This window comes from Phascolarctos cinereus, unplaced genomic scaffold (genome assembly GCF_003287225.1).
Source record: "Phascolarctos cinereus isolate Bilbo 61053 unplaced genomic scaffold, phaCin_HiC Scaffold_1;HRSCAF=81, whole genome shotgun sequence".
NCBI lineage: Eukaryota > Metazoa > Chordata > Mammalia > Diprotodontia > Phascolarctidae > Phascolarctos > Phascolarctos cinereus.
In genome coordinates this window covers 202,015,049-202,033,116 of record NW_027555514.1, presented here as the reverse complement: position 1 = coordinate 202,033,116, position 18,068 = coordinate 202,015,049, and the positions used below count along the sequence as shown (strand labels likewise).

At 38.2% G+C, this 18,068-nt stretch overlaps 1 protein-coding gene across 1 annotated transcript in view; it reads left to right on the top strand.

Annotated features, from left to right (window-relative positions):
* The window catches only part of SYT10 (synaptotagmin 10), a 133,548-nt gene that overhangs the window by 54,853 nt on the left and 60,627 nt on the right, over positions 1-18,068 (top strand). Inside the window, exon 3 of the mRNA XM_020973671.2 lies at positions 16,125-16,692. Coding sequence (XP_020829330.1) covers positions 16,125-16,692 — 568 coding nt within the window. The remainder of the gene's footprint in view (positions 1-16,124; positions 16,693-18,068) is intronic.

Here is an 18,068-nt window from a genome sequence, read left to right as displayed (position 1 = left end):
ATATGAGACAAAAAGCCTAAACATCAAAGATATAAAAAGAAAAAATTAATAAAATCTTTGGCATTCCTAAAAATCAGAAGGAAAAATGAGCAAAACCAAAATATGATTAGTAGATAGTATATGAAGTAAAGTGAACCAGTAGTCCCTGATGAAGGACAGAATTTTATGAAAACCCAGATCTTGGTAAAAAGTAAATGAATAAACCACAGAATGGCTCAAAAGAAATAAAATTCATAAAGGAAGAAATTAGGAATGAATTTAGCTAAGTAATTCAGAACTGTCAATACACAAAATAGAGTGTTCAATTCAATCACGATCAGCAGACTAGGAAAAATGGAATCCATTTCAGAGAATATCTAAAGAAAGAATAATGTTTTTGGAGCGCAAACATACTGAAGTGGAAGGAAATTTGATAAAAGATAGAAGAAAAAGGCAGTAGCATTCAAAGAAAAAAACCTCTATACCATGCAGAGTTACTGACCTTGAAGATAGGATATTTAGTGTTAACTTAAGAATCATAGCTCTCTCAGAAGAACACTACAAATTTAAAAATAAGGCAAAAATAATACAAGAAAATGTCTAGAATTTCTGAATACAAGGAGATGGGAAGAGGAAGGGAAGAAGGATTTATTATATATGATATAAGCATTAAAGTATTGACCAAAAATCCTATAGATTGCCATTAGGGAAAACAAAGGGTACTTCAAACTCCAATACAAATAGAGGTCAAATGTAACAATTTCAATATCTCTTCTACCAAGAAAGAAATTCAGACACCCAGAAAAAGACCCTCAAATATGAAAGAAAGGTAATTTGAATACAAGAATATCAGAGAATAGAATAAAAAAAATAAGTACAATAAAGTTATTTCTTTATATTTCTGTATATATGTAGAATAAGTATAATATAAATATAAATAAATATAAATATATATTAGATGTATATGTACATAATACATATGTGTGTGTATATTATATATATGTATATATATGTATATATATACATATATATACATATATATATATATATATATATAGAGAGAGAGAGAGAGAGAGAGAGAGAGAGAGAGAGAGAGAGAAAAGAACTAGATTCGGTACCGTTCATATCCATAGCTAAGGAGAGAATTCCTAAGCAAACAGGAGATAGAGTTAATTGCAAAAGATGAAATAGGCCAACAAAATCAACAGAACTAGGCTCAGATGAGAAACAGTAAATTGGGAAAATATCTTTGCACCAAATATCCTTGATAAGAACCTATATGCAAGATATAGAGATAATTCTCACAAATATATGATTAAGCTAGGTTATACAGTGGATAAAGTATTGGGCTTGAAGTCAAGAAAACTGGTATTTGAATCCTGAATCAAATCATAGCTAGCTGTGAAACTCTATTCAAGTCACTTTAACTACTTTTAGCTTCAATTTCCTCATCTGTAAAATGGGAATAATACTAGACACTACCTTACAGGGCTATTATGAAAATAAATTGAGGAAATATATCTAAAGCACGTTGCAAACTTCAAAGCACTGTATAAATGTAGTGAGGAGGAGGACAAGGATGAAGATGATGAAAAGTGATCAAAGGATATGAATAAATAGTTATCAAAAGAAAGGCAAATTAAGAACCATGTAAAAAGTTGTTCCAAATCACCGGGACTCTCCAGAATCCTCCTCCTTCTCACTTGTCACATTTCCACCAAGAAAAAAAAAACCCTATGTCCCTGGACCCTTTTCTCTTCTTTGGTGACTCCATCCCTCAGGAAGGAGCCCAACTCTGCTTTACCTCATTAAAACAGATGGGCCAAAGCCAAAAGGAAGCTCAGCTGCAGATGTGTCTGGTGACAAAAGGAAAGTCTGATACTGTAATATTACATAGGAACCTGGAATGTAAGATCTATGAACTGGATGTGACCAAACAGGAGACAGAAAAAGGAGAAGAACCTATATGTTCTAAAATATTTATAGCAGCTCTCTTTGTGATGTCAAAGAGCTGGAAATTGCAAGGATGTCTATTAATTGGGGAATGGCTGAATAACTTGTGGTATAAGAAATGGCGAGTTCAATGATCTTAGCCAATGAAATAATGTAGAGAGAAAAGAGCAAAACCAAGAGAACACTGTAAACAGTAAAAATATTGTTTCAAGAATGACTTTGAACAAATAAGTCTTTTCTATTATAAATACTCAAATTAACAATAAAAGACATATGAAGAGAGACACTATTTGCATCCAGAGAAAGAACTGATAAATAGAGTGTATAGAGGACAACTTTACATATGTGTGTGTATATACACACTTGTATCTAACAGTAGCCACCTCTAGGCTAGGGGAGAGAAGAAAAGAGAAGAAAAAAAGGGAAAAAAAGAAATTTACATGATAATTTTTATATATTTAAAGAGAATAGTGAGTTGTATACAATAGATTTGCAGTTTCATATGTAATCATCTTTTTAAAAATACTATAAATTTTAAATTATACTTTTAAAAATTATATATAAATTATATTACATTAAATTTTAAATTTTATGTTATTGAAATGCTTGTTTTATTCCACATGTTAAAAAGAAACAGACTTTATCTCCAAACTCTGAACAATTTCACTGGCTGTCCTCATGCCTGAAATGTTCACCCTCCTAATTTCTCTCTGCTTCCTGACTTACCCAGCTTCTTTCAAATCCCAACTAAAATTCTACCTTTTCCAAGAAGCCTTTCTTGATGCCCCTTAGTTCTAGTGCCTTTCTTCTATTGATTATACAAAGTTATTTGTATATTGTACAAAGTTATTTGTTTTTGTTATACAAAGTTATTTGTATGTTGTCTCCCTCATTAGTGTGATGGGAGAAATGTCTCCTTTTTGAATTCATGTTGTAGGAAACCGCTGCCAAAATAAATCTACCACAATGCAAAAGTTATAAAGATATAAATCTATGCTTTGTTTTGCTTACATAGGTTCAGGATTCAAAAAAATAATGCTGAACCTGAATTGATGTTTCTAAAAATTACATCAGAGAGATAGAAAAATACTTTTCCACATTGCAATTTCATATATTCTTTCTCATATACTCTATAAAAGTTTTTAAAAATAGATTCATAATCCCAGATCTTCACTATCATAAAAGTAGAACTTCTAAAAAATTACTTATTTAGTATTTTATTTTCCCAATTACATTCATTTTTAAAATTTTGAGTTCCAAATTCTCTTTCTCCCCAGTCTCACATTGAGAAGGCAAGCAATTTGATATTGGTTATACGTATATAGTCATGTGAAACATATTTCCATATTTGTCGTGTTGTAAAAGATAACAAACCAAAAAAAGAAAAGAAAAAGAAAGTTTAAAAAGTATTTTCTAGATCAGTTGTTTTTCCAATGAGATATTTCACATTTTCTTCTATTTTTTTCATTCTTTTGGTTTTACTTTATTAGTTTTTTTATGTCTATAAATTCACTAATTTCCATTTGCTCCATTCTAATTTTTAAGTAATTATTTTTTTCAGTGACCTTTTGAATCCCATTTGGCCAATTCTACTTTTTAAGAAGTTCTTTTCTTCAGTGAATTTTTGTGCTTCTTTTTCCATTTGGCCAATTCTACTTTTCAAGTCATTCTTCTCTTCATTGGATTTTTGTACCTTCTTTACTATTTGGCCTCATCTTTTTTTTTTTTTTTGCTTTTTGGTGAGACAATCAGGCTTAAGTGACCTGCCCAAGGTCACATAGTAAGTGTCAAGTATCTGAGGCTGGATTTGAACTCAGGTCCTACTAACTCCAAGGTCAGAGCTCTATCCACTGTGCCACCTACCTGCCCTGGCCTCATCTATTTTTTAAGGTGCTATTTTCTTCAGTATTTTTTGGTACCTCCTTTACCAAGCTGTTAACTTTTTTTTCCATAATTTTCTTACATCACTCTCATTTCTCATCCCAATTTTTTATCTACCTCTCTTACTTGATTTTTAAAATCCTTTTTGAGCTCTTCCATGGCCTGAGACCAATTCATATTTTTTTAAGGCTTTGGATGTAGGATTTTTGATGTATGTGAGTACATGCTTTAATCTTCCTTGTTGCCATTGTAAATTTTCAATAGTCAGAATTTTTTCTGTCATTTGCTCATTTTTCCAGCCCATTTCTTGACTTTTAACTCTTTGCTAAAGTTGGGCTCTGCCTCCAGAGTAGAGGGCACACTGTCTCAAGCTTTAGGGTTTTTACAGCAGTTTTCATAGCTACTTCTGGGGGTCTATAAGCTTTCAGTTCTTCCAAGGTAGGATGATCTAAGGAGAGGTGTATTTTCTTCTTTCCTGGCCAGTGTTCTGGTCTGTGAGTGACCACAAGCATTCTTTTTTTGTCCTGGAATTGTGTCCAAAGTCCATGCTTCACTGCTGCAGCAAGCTCTGATGTGGTAGTGCTACTCTTCACCCTGGGGCTGCCAGCGAGGACTTTGACTCAGCTCTAAGTATGGACAGAGCAGCAGAGTCCTGGCCCCAGTGCCAAAAAAGAAAAAAAAAGTTTTTCAATCCACTTACCATCTGTGGGCTGAGAGCTCTGGAAGCAGCAGCAGCTGCTGCTAATTCAGTTGCTACTGAGGCCTTTTCTTGCTTGCTGGGGGCCTGCTCTAGGCTAACACAGCCTTCATTAGACTGTGCTCCACTCTCACCCTGGTGCAACAGACTTTTCCTGCTGACCCTCTAAGCTGTCTTAGACTGGAAAATTATTTTACCCCATCCATTTGTGGGTTCTGCCACTCCAGAATTTTTAAGGGCATTATTTAAAGTTGTTCTGAGGGGTTTTGGGGAGAGCTCAGGGGAATCCCTGCCTTTTCTCCACCACCTTGGCTCCATTCCCACCCACCCCTCCAAAAAAAGTAGAGCAAACTTAAGCAGAATCATAATCTCATACAACCCTTAAGGAAACAAGCCTACCTAAATATACTCTGTTGGTAAACTAAGTCAGGTTACAAATTAAACCACATTTAGAAAATTCACAATGGCTGATTTAAAGAGGAGATTTACATGCCTACAGAATTGGCATCAACAGAATCCTTTCCTCAAATAAGGGAAGCCTCAGGGTTCTGTCCTGAGTCCTTTTCTCTTCCTTCTTTGTCCTACTTCATTTGGTGATCTTATTAGGCCCCATGGATTTAATTACCATCTTTATAGTAATTTATCTATCTTTCCTGCCCCAGCCTCTCTCTTGACATCTAGTCTCCTATCTCCAACTGCCTTTCAGACATCTCAAAATGGATGTCCAGTAGACATCTTAAACTCAATATCTTCTACCTTTCCAATTGCTGTGGAGGACGATACCACCCTCTCACTCCTTCAGGCTTACAACTCTTGGAGTCATCCTGGATTCTTCACTATCTCTCAGCCCCCATATCCAAGCTGTTGTTTATTCCACCCTTGCAATGTCTCTTGCATATATCCCCTTCTCTCTTCTGACATGCCACCTCTCTAGTACAGGTCCTTATAACTTCATGCCTGGATTACTGCAATAGCCTGCCAGTGGGTCAGTGTGCCCCAAGTCTCTTCCCCCTCCAATCCATCCTCCATTCAGTCACTAAAGTAATTTTCTTAAAACACAGATCTGATTATATTACCCCCCCCCCACTACCCAGTAAACTCTGATGGCTTCCTATTGCCTCCAGGAGCAAATACAAAATGATTTTTGACATTCAAAGCTCTTCATAACCTAGCCCCCTCCTACTTTTCCAATTGTCTTACACTTTACTCCTCAATATGTACTCTCTGATACTGGCCATTCTAAGAACAAGACACTTCATCTCTCAATGAAGGGCATTTTCTCTGGCTTTCCCCCATTCTTGGAATGTTCTCCCTCTTCTGTTCTGCCTACTGATCTCCCTGACTTACTTCAAGTCCCAACTAAAATCCCACCTTTTACAGGAAGACTTCCTTAACCCCTCTTAAATCCAGTGTTCTCCCTTTTTAAATTATCTCCTTTTTATCCTGTATGTAGCTTGCTTTGTATATATTTCTTTGCAGGTTGTCTCCTCCATTAGATTGTAAACTCCTTGAGGTCAGGGACTGTCTTGCCTTTTTTTGTCATCCCAAGCTTAGTACAGTACCTGGCACATAGTAGATGCTTAAGAAATGTTTAATGATTGGTCAATTGTGGGGAAAAGAAAATAGATCTTGAGAGGAGGCTTTTTGCTGGTGCTGGACAAGTGTTGCTTACCTTTTGTCTCTTTAAAAATTTATTTTAATCTTCCTTCTCACTCTCCTTCCCCCTTCCCCCCTCCAAATTGAAAACACACAAAAAACAAAGCCCATTACAAACATGTATAGTGAATTAAAAACAAATTTCCACATTGATCATTTCCAAAAAATTTCTCATTCCCTGCATTTTGAGTCCTTCACCTTTCTGTCAGGAATGGATTGTCATGTTTCATCATTAATCCTCAGGCATACTGGTTAGCCATTACTTTGATAAGAGATCAGGATAACAGTATTCCATCATATTTATATACCATAGCTTGTTCACCCATTCCCCAATTTATAAGCATCCTCTCAACTTTCCATCCTTTGCCACCTCAAAAAAAATATAAATATTTTTGTACATCTTTAGGGTTTGTTTTTCTTAGGACTAATTCCTCCCTTAATATCCCTTTTATCTAATTCTCTTTCTCACCTTGAACTGATAATCATTTATGAAATTATGAAACAGTGGCAGGTTCACCCAGTTTTTTGGGTATTCTCCATAAGAGAGCAAGATTGACAATGGGAAACAGAGCAATCACACTTTAATAATCACAACAGATGTAAGGAGAAACAGCAAAGGAAATACTGAGACAAGCAACGAAAAATGAGAATGCAGAGGCAGATGACATGAGGATGGGGCAACAGAATGGTGAAAGGAGGCAGGCAGTGTGAGGGAGACTTGGAGAGCAGATGTAGCTGTGGATTGGAATTGGGAGCACTCAAGCACCATGGACCCTTAGCAGATGGAAGAGTACTCAGGGGGCAGGAGTTTGAAGTCTAATTTTTAATGGGCTTTGGGGCATAATAGACTGACTCCTATCTGTGCCACTTAAGCTTAGTTCATTAACATTCAAATCATCTCAAAGTTATCAGTAAAACTTCAAAGTTACTGACTATGGAAGTCTGGATTTTGTATGAGATATGTTTATCATAGCAAAAGGACTTTGACAAGCAGAACCTACATGGTTTCTCCTGATTTAACATACATTAGTAGAATGTGAATTTTGGTTAATACATGATGTAATTTGCAAATTATACTTCTTTGATCTTTGGAATGGGTTTGTAAGTGACTTACAGGTACCCATTTATAATACTCCCTTTACTGGCTACCCATGGTTTCTGAACAGCTTGCAATTCCCCATGAACTGTGCCACCAGGACTTGGATGACTTCCCAGTATCAGAGAGACTCTGCAGATGATGCTACTTGGATAACGTCATGATTATGATGTTCCACTTCCGAACTTGTCTAACCCCAGCTCATGGCTATGGTTGGACATCTGGCCAGTTGTGGTTGGGCAATAAAATACAGGGTCCCTCACAGTGTGTGAAATTCTTAAGCTATGTATGGATTCATAAAGGCAGAGACATCCCTACCCCAGTCTGAAATAAGTTACTATTCCTCAAATCCTCCACTGATGTTAAGGGAGCACAACATCCAGAAGGCATGTTTGAGTTTTGGAGACAACATTTTCCCTACCTTATAGCCCTACTTCCCCACATCTACGTGGTCATGTGGAAGTCCTTCACCTTGCAGTGAGGCCTGGAGCAACAGAAGAATCCTAGTGCAGTCAAGCTGGCAGCCAAGCATTACTCTTAGTGCCACTGGGTGATGACTTCTAGGTAGAGGGCTTAGCTACACATGCCTTCTGGAATCTATGGATTCACCATAGTGGCAAGAAATTGCCAATAGGGTTCTGGAGCAAGACGTAAACACTGCTACCAGGTATTCCTCCTGGAGAGGCGGGTGCTAGCTGCCTAGTGGGTTCTAATGGCCACAAAGCCCTTGACAGGCAGAGGTCCTGTTACTCTGAGGAATTAATTACCCACACCACCCTGGTTTAGGAAAAACACTCACATGAGGCTAGGGCCAGCCACTGATGTCATTCTGCTAAAATGGAAATGGTATTTGCAGGACATGGCTAGGCTGGGCCTCCAGCGAGTCAGCAATCTATGTGATGGCAGCTGGAACAAGCCCCCATAGGCCCACTTGTCCCAGGAGACTCACTCCCCACACTTACTGCCTGACTCACTAAATAGGGCTGAAAGACTTACTTCATAGAGGATGTTGCCTCTGGTTGCAGTGAAAATCTCCACTGGGTAACTGCAGCCTTTTACTCTGCAACTGCCATCTGTCTGGGGACTGCTGGCAGAGGACATAGTGCCCTGTGGACAAAGTTGAGAGCCATCCATCTACCTTTGAGAAACTTGCTGAAGAAGAAAGGAGCTCCCTCTTTATCTATACTGACTCCTGGGTAGCTGCCAATGGGAGTCTGGAATGGCACGTGGGCCCATAATGACTAGCAGATCCAAAGCTAATGAGGTACTGAACTTTGAAAGAACATTGCAGCATATATACAAATCCACCTAGTCTGGTCAATTATGTTTCCATCCACAGAGAAAGGGCTATGAAGGAAGCAGAATTCAACCACGTGGTTGACAACCTCACATACCAAGCAGCTCAGACCCCCCCTATTACTGCACAGGACACACCCCACATGGCAATCAGACTTGTAAAATGGGCACATGAATGCTCTGGATATTTAGGGACCTCCAGCCTTGCATGCTGCTTGTGGAGGTAAGGTATTCTGCCCCTGGAAGTATGAACATTGTTAAGGGGGAGGTGTCTTACCAAATGTGGCAAGTGGACTTGGTAAGACCTTTGCCTTCTCAGTTTGGAGCTGTTAAATATGCCTTCATGATAGACACTTAAACTGGAATTATGCTGTGTCACTCGTGTAAGGGTCCCACAGCCCATAATATAACCATTGTATTGTCAAAAAAAACCTCCCATAGAAATCCAGTGACCACAACACATGTTTCATAGTCCAGTCCATATAGCAATGGGTGCCCTACAGGCCCTAGGCTGCTTGACTAATTGAAAAGTTAACATACTCTTAAAAATCACCTTGCTCAAAAGTCTAGGGGGAAACTAGATAGTGCCTAAAGCATTCTACATGCTGACCTTATGGTCCCTTGAGCCCTCACTGCAACACATATGACCCATATCCTAGTCCTTGGCTCACTCAGAAGAACAAGGCAGATGACCTCAAATGGCACCCTTAGACCTCCTGACCCCCACATCCAAGGGGGAACCCACACCACGTTTCCCTTACGGTGGTTGGGGACCAGGGTGTGGAAGAGAGTTGGAACGGTATGGGTGGCAGATAAGGGAGTGGTGATGCAGTAGAATCCCCTAACCATAGAGGAAAGGGAAACACCTACAGTATCAATGACCAGACCACCCCAGGCCACCACGTTCACTATACTGATAAGCGGGACAGTGAAGGCAACACTGAGCCATGATGGCATAGTCACCCCCACATAACTGCCAAACCACATGGGGAATGGAAAGTCCCTTGCCTAATCTAATACCAACATGTCACAGTCTCAGCTCCAACCAGGGCACTGAACCTATGTCAGAAGGGAATTCAAGGATGTACCCCACCTCAGAAAAGACAACAAGCATCATGGAAAGGACCATGGAAACTATTCCATTATTGGTGTAGGACATTCAATGATTCACAATTCTGTTCACATCATATTTCACTCCACCTATACAGCTCACAACCAAGGAACTTACAACCCAAGGAACAATGATTTCTGGTAATGTACCCACCATACCACTCACTGTCTATGGGCAAGAAGGTACCTCTATGCCTTCTTTGCCTTGCTCAGAGGTCCTCACTACCTCTATACTAGGCTCCTTCACAAAACCCATGGCCATCAACTTTTCTATTACCTTCTTGCCTTCAGCATCAGCCAGAGAGGCACCCAGAATGATACCACATCCTAACTTGTGTCATACCCTTGTGCCCACTCACTGGGTCTTCATCACCATGCATTATGCAGTGGCACAACTAGTATCCCCAGTGGAAGGAGGAGTTTACTTAGATGTGGTAACCTTGATCAGTAGTATCTTTGGGGAACTTGTGCAAAGGCATTATCATAGGAGTAGAAGGCACAGAAGCTGAAGGTACAGCAGCAAGAAGAGCAACAACTGGAGATAGAGCTTGAGGTATAGCAATTTGGGGTACAGTGATGGGAGGCTCACTGGGTGTCCAAATGGGAAGGTCTGCAGAGGACCCCCCAAGCAATCCCAAGAGCCCTAACCAACCCAGAAGTCCCACAAGCATAGGACTAAGGAACCAGCTAGAACCCAGAATCAAGCCCCAAGAACTACCAAAATCTATGGAATCAGCCTGTAAGGCTGCCAGCAGAAGTGCTGTCCTTCCAGGTCCCCAAATATTGATCTTCAGTGCCCATCATACTGCATCCAATCCTTTAGTCATCTAAGTCTTGGGAACGTGTGGACGCTCATTGAGGCCCACTGGGCCTATTCTGCCCAAAATGACCTATCTTAACCAATTAGCTCAATATTCTATCCAGGCACAATGTTGAGACCATCCTGATCCATTCACCTGCCCCCAATATCCTGGCCATCTTAATGTACTTAGCAGAATTTCACAAACACCCCACAGTACTTGTTAAGGTATGTGAATCCCTGAACTTAATAAATTTCTTGCAATTGCTGAACTTGTCTTACATCTGTTATGGTTATTAAAGTATGATTGCTTGTTTTTCCCATTGTCAAGCATGGTCTTTCATAGTGAGTACTCATAGAACCAGGTGTGCCCACCCCTATTTCATAATTTTATAAATTAATTATCAATTCATTCCTTCAATGAAATGGATTTCTATGCTCTGTGTGTGTGTGTGTGTGTGTGTGTGTTGTGCGTGTGTGTGTGTATTCCTTCTTTTGACCAATTCAGTTGAGTATGACATTCAAGTGTTGGCTGCTCCCCTACACACCCTCGTTATTGTTTGTATACATGTCTACCTGTGCACACTGACTATATTGAGATAGTTTTCCCTAACCTTTCTTTCTCTTCTTCCTTCTCCTCCTAATGTATTCCTATTCCCCTCTCCATTCTTTTCTTAAGATCATCAAAATGACAGAATTACTCCAAGGCCTTACCTAATTGGATAATGATAGTAGGGTTCAGAAGGGTTCCATCTTCCCATATTTGAGTATAAGCAATTTATCTTTGTTTAGTCCTTTATCATTGTTCTTTCATGTTTACTTACCTATGCTTCTCTTCATGCCTGTGTTTAAACTTCAGAACTTCTCTGCAACTCTGGTCTTTCTTTTCATCATCAATAATCAGGATGGTCCCAACATTGTGCCTGGATAGAATATTGAGCTAATTGGTTAAGATAGGTCATTTTGGGCAGAATAGGTCCAGTGGGCCTCATGAATGGTCTACTTTTTCCCACTGTAACATTATACTAAGTTTTGATGAGTAAATTAATCTTGACTCTAAGCCCATAGCCTTTCCTTTCTGGAATAACATATTTATTAATCTTTTCCACTTGTTTTTAGTGGTGGCTACTAGGTTGTGTGTCATCTTGACTATGGCTCCTTGGTACCTGAATTCTTTCTTTCTGGCTGTTTGCAGTACTTTTTCTTTGACCTCGAAGTTCCAGAATTTAGTTGTGATATCCTGGGAGTTACAATTTTGGGATTTATTTCTTTTTTTAAATAAAATTATTTATTTATATTTAGTTTTCAACATTCACTTCCATAAAATTTTGAGTTTCAAATTTTCTCCCTATCTCCCTCCTCCCCCACCCCAAGATGGCATGTAAATTGATATAGACTCAACACATACACTCATGTTGAACTTATTTTCACATTAGTCATGTTGTAAAGAAGAATTGGAACCAACTGGAGAAACCAGGAGAAAGAAGAAAGAAAAAAGAGAGAGAGCAAATAATATGCTTCAATCTGCTTTCAGGCTCTATAGTTCTTTTTCTGGATGTGGACAGCGTTTTCCATCATGAGACTTTTGGAGATGTCTTAGATCCTTACATTGCTAAGAAGTGATAAATCTATCAAAGTTAGTCATTGCATAATGTGGCTGTTACTGTGTACAATGTTTTCCTGGCTCTGCTCACTTCAGTCAGCATCAGTTCATATATGTCTTTCTGGTTTTTCTGAAGTTTGCTTGATTATCATTTCTTAAAGCACAATAGTATTCCACTGCATTCATATACCACAACTTGTTCAGCTATTCCCCAGTTGATGAGCATCCCTTCAATTTCCAATTCTTGGCCACCACAAAAAGAGCTGCTATAAATTTTTTGTACATGTGGGTCCTTTTCCCATTTGTATGCTCTCTTTGGGATACAGCCCTAAAAGTGGTGTTGCTGGGTCAAACGGTATGTACGGTTTTATAGCTTATGCATAGTTTCAAATTGCTCTCCAGAATGGTTGATCAGTTCACAACTCCACCAACAATGCATTAGTGTTACAATTTTCCCACATCTTCTCCAGCATTTATCATTTTCCTGTTTTACATGTTAGCCAATCTGATAGGTGTGATGAGGAATTTCTTTCAAATGGTGATTCTTTTTATTTCCACCTTGCTTTTTGGAATTGTGGGAAGTTTTCTCTTAAGATTTCTTGAGGGGGCAGCTAGGTAGTGCAGTGGATAGAGCACCAACCCTGGATTCAGGAGGACCTGAGTTCAAATCTGGCCTCAGACATATAACACTTACTATCTGTGTGACCCTAGCAAGTCACTTAACCCCATTGCCCAAGGGAAAAAATAAAAACAAAAAAAAAGAAAGATTTCTTGAAATTTAATGTCTACTCTCTTTTTTTAATATGGTATTCAGAAGTCCAACACTTCTCAAATTTTTGCTCTTCAATTTGTTTTCCAGGTCATTTGTTTTTGCTATGAGATACTTTATGTTCTTCTCTTTTTAGATTTTTGACTTTGTTGTAATATTTCTTGCTGTCTCATGGCTTCTATTTGCTAAGACTAATTTTCAGGGAGTTTGTCTGGGCAAGATTTTGGATTGTACCAAGCTGTTCATTTCTCTTTCAATTCTTTCTTCCATAGCTCCAATTTCTTTCAAGTGCTCTAATTCTACTTATAAAAACATTTAACACTTCTAAAAACATCATCTCTTTCAAGAATTTTAGTTGAATTTCTGCTCAAGCTGTGTTCTTCCCTGAGGCATTTTTTGTAAATATTTTGTAGTCATTCTTTTCTTTCATGTTTGTATCTTGAGTGTTTCTGCCACAATTATAGCTCATTATAGTTGGGTTCCTTTTTTGTTTGCCCATTCTTCCAGCCTATGTCTTGACTTCATATTTGATGCTAGGGCTGATCTCTGCCAAATTTCTAGAGGGAAAGTCTGGGCTGGGCTGGTTGCTGCTTTCTTGGGATTTATTGTAGATCTCAGGGGCAGTTCAAGCTCAGATCCAGTAAGTTTTCAGTGCTTCCAGAGTGGTCTGATCCAGGGCAAAGTCTGAGTGCTGCCCTTCTGGTCTGAGATATCTGCAAGTTCCTGAAGTGGGTTGGATTCTCTTGAGCAAAAGTAGACTGCTGCTGGACTCCACCCCTATTAGTCAGAGGGGAAACTTTGTTGGTTCAGAGTGGCAGAATTGATGACTATCTATTGGCCTGGAATTATTTATCTGTACCCTGGGCTAGATACTGCAAGTGAGATCTTGCTCTGGCATGATATCTAATCCCAACTATTGCTTGCTTCAGAATTTCCCCTTTTATTGCCCCATTCTCATTAGTAAGTCCATTTCTTAGTCCACCCCAGATCTGTGACCTAGAAGTCGGTGGTAGACAGCATCTACCTGTCAAAATGTCCTGGTATGAGTCTGGATGAGCCCCTGTAGAGGTCTTGAACTACTTCTCCCTAAGCGCATTGTTTGTGGCATTTCTTCCCTGACCCCTCAAGGTCTACAGACCTCCCTGTCTGTCTCCCTATGCCAAGCTAATTTTGACAAATGACTACCTATGACTTTTTCTGGATTTCTCCATCAGGATTTGGTCTGGTGCATTTCCTAGATCTATCAGAAGTTCATGGAATGGAACTCACCACATTACCTCCTACCATTCTACCATCTTGGCTCCAGATACTGTTGCTATCTTTTCTAAAAGAGTTAGAAAAAGCCTGTAGGTTTTATGTAAACAGAGAGAGCATGGCAATCCCTGCTCTTATTTTGAAGACATAGATCTAGGTGATGCAGTAGATAGAGTAAACCTTAATGGAATATATAACTAGTGATAATGGCCAGCATTTATATAGCACCTACTATGTACTAGGTACTCTGCTGCATCATTTAGAAATATTAACTACTTCGATCCTCACAACACCCTGGATTGTGTCAATAGAAATCTATGAAGAGGCAAAAAGTTTCCCAACATGATCATTTCTTAGTATTGGTAGCAGTTGCCAGTAAGTTATTTCCAATAGTCCCTCAGTGGCCAGAGATGCATTAGAGCAGATAGAGCAGTCTTTTATAGAGTTGGTAAAGGTGAAAGGTAGTCTTACATTTAGAATAATTTACAGGAGGGGATTTCCAGGACAAATGACAGTGAGAGAAACAGTTAATCATTATCCTCTGTAAAGTCATGTGTTAAAGAACTATTACTTATTACCAGGCAGACAAAATTTCTGATGACTGTGGGGGTTCACCACCTCCTTCTTCTCATATGCAATAAGAGCCCAAGCTGCAGCCCAGAAAAATAGGGAAGTTACGCTTTCATTAGAAATCAGACCTTCTAATGTTAAGTATTCAAACTATCCTTTTAAATCAAACTAATACCTAAGTACTGATTCCAGGGATTAGATATAATTCTCAAACAATAATTAATAAATAATACAGAATAAAGTAGGGCATCAATTTTAAGTTTCAAAGAAGTAGGTGCTTTTATTATCTCCGGTTTACAAATGAGGAAACTGATGCAAACAGAAGTCAAAAGACTTGCTCAAGGATCCACAGCTAAGTATCTGAGGCCAGATTTTAACTTGGATCTTCCTGATTATAGGTTCAATGCTCTATCCGCTGCACCATCATCATCATCATCATCATCATCATCATCATCACCATCATTTCAGCTGAGTCAGAAGCTCAAGACTGTGAATGTAGCCACGCAATATCTAGGAAATTATATCTGATGTGACAGTTTCTAAATGGTACTATGCAAAACAACATCTACCAGAAACTATGTGATGAAAGGGGAATGCCCAGTGGAGGCAACAAAAAGGGCATTACTGCAGAAAGGCAGTTCCACACTGAAGTGTTTATTGCCCTTCCTTACATGTGCCACAGTTGCTCCTTGTATGTATCCTTCTACACATACATCCTGGCCTCATGTGTTCCCCACATATGACCGCTCTTCTTATTAATGTACATATTTGTGGAAGAATGTGGGTTTATGGAGGAAATGGTTTGTTGCTACTTTTCTTATTAAATGTCTTTAATTTGAAATATTTGTGTTCTCTGACTGTTAAAGCTAAACATGTAAGTAAAGGGTCACAAGATGTATTTTGGGGGAATACAGACCCAGAAAATACCAATCTCAAGTAGACATTTCTTGGGGGACCCTCCCTGTCCCCATGATCTATCTTTTTTTTTTAGGCAATTGGAGTTAAGTGACTTGCCCAGGGTCACACAGCTAGTAAGTGTCAAGTATTTGGTCTGAGATCAGATTTGAACTCAGGTCCTAATGACTTCAGAGCCACTGCTCTATCCACTGCGCCATCTAGCTGCCCTCGATCTATCTTTACATATATGTATGTGTGCATACACACACACACATGCACACACACACACACACACACGCACACACATATATATATGTCAAATGTTCCTTTTGAGAATTGTTATGCAAAGTGCCAAAAATTCGAAGAAAAATACATTAGTGCGGATCTGATTTGTGAAAAAAAAATACCACTAGGTGAATTTTTCTGAAGCTTGTTAGCTTGCCATAGTTCTGCTTTTTTAAAAAATGTTTAATTATGTAAAAGATGGGGAAATAGTTATATTTGTGTACCTTTTATTCTAGATAACCTAAGCAGTGTGTGTCTATCTTCTTTGTGTACATGCAGGCATAATTCCTTCAGGAGACATCTACCAAGGCAAATGCAAGTGTCCAGTGTTGATTTTTCTATGGGCACAGAACAAGTTTTATGGAGGGGAGAGACAACCACCAGCATTGGGAGAATAAAACCTGAGCTCTATAAACAGAAGTCAGTTGACTCTGAGGGCAGCAGGAAAGAAGATGTCAAATTTTGTGGGAAACTTAACTTTACTCTCCAGTATGATTATGAGAATGAACTACTCATTGTTAATATTATCAAAGCCCTAGATTTACCTGCAAAAGACTTCACAGGAACATCTGACCCCTATGTGAAAATATATCTTCTTCCGGATAGAAAAAAGAAGTTTCAGACCCGGGTACACAGAAAGACTTTAAACCCCTTATTTGAAGAAACCTTTCAATTTCCTGTAGCGTATGACCAACTGAGCAACAGAAAACTACACTTAAGTATATATGATTTTGACAGATTTTCGAGGCATGACATGATTGGGGAAGTGATTGTGGATAATTTTTTTGAAGTCTCTGATCTTTCCAGGGAAGCTTCAGTGTGGAAAGATATCCATTGTGCAACTACTGTAAGTAATGATTTCCTTAAATGTATTCATTTCCAGTAAAATATTTCATTGCAATGTCAGAATATTTGAGGTGGTATTTTACTTTTTACCTTTGAAGTGTATGGAAATATTAGACAATCATCAGAGCAGCCCTAATATAGTTATTGTATATAGAGAGAGTATATATTTTTAGGATGCAATTTAGTGAGATTTTTTATTTTTTTATTTTTAAAAAAAATTGGTCAATTTATTTTTAATTTTTAATGATCGCTTTTGAGTTTAAAATTTTCTCCACCTCCCTCCACAAGACAGCATGCAATCTTATATAGGTTCTACATATACATTCCTATTAAGCATATTTTCGTGTTAGTCATGTAGTAAGGAAGAATTAGAACCAATAGGAGGAACCACAAGAAAGAAGAAATAAAACAGAACAGAAGAAAAAAAAGAGCAAACAGTATGCTTCAATCTGCATTCAAACTCCATAGTTCTTTCTCTGGATGTAGATAGCATTTTCCAACATAAGACTTTTTGAGATGTCTTAGATCCTTGCATTGCTAAGAAGAGTTAAGTCTTTCAAAGTTAGTCATTGTACAACATGGCTGTTACTATGTACAATATTCTCCTGGTTCTGCTCATTTCACTCAGCATGGGTCCATACAAGTCTTTCCAGGTTTTTCCATTACATTCATATACCACAACTTGTTCAGTCGTTCCCCAATTAATGGACATCCCCTCAATTTCCAATTCTTTGCCACCACAGAAAGAGCTGCTATAAATATTTTTGTACCTGTGGGTCCTTTTCCCATTTTTATGATCTCTTTGGGATACAGTTCTAGAAGTGCTGTTACTGGATAAAAGGATGTGCACATTTTTATAGCCATTTGGTCATAGTTCCAAATTGTTCTCCAAAATGGTTGGATCAGTTTACAACTCCACCAACAATGCATTAGTGTTTTAATTTTCCCACATCTTCTCCAGCATTTATCATTTAGTGAGTTTTTATGTGGGCATCTGTGATAATCATAATGGTAACAGTAAAATTAGATCCCTAATATCATATATATCACTTTTTTTGTGAACCTTGGATCTCACTCAGTACAACTAAATAAAATGCACAGCATTGAATTCAACTACACAACACAATGTAACTTACATTTAACTATAATTTATATGTAGCACTAAATACCTTTAAAATTCATGAAAAGCTATGAATGGAATATAAATTTTAAAACTTTTAAGATTAATATTATAGTATGATATATCTAATATTAATTTTGAAAACTTAATTGGCATGGGTTTTGGCATAAGAAGCTTACTATCTTTTAATAGTGTTTCAAAATGAGGAGGGGAAAGCTAATCAACAATTTTAAGTACATACAATGTACCAGGCACTG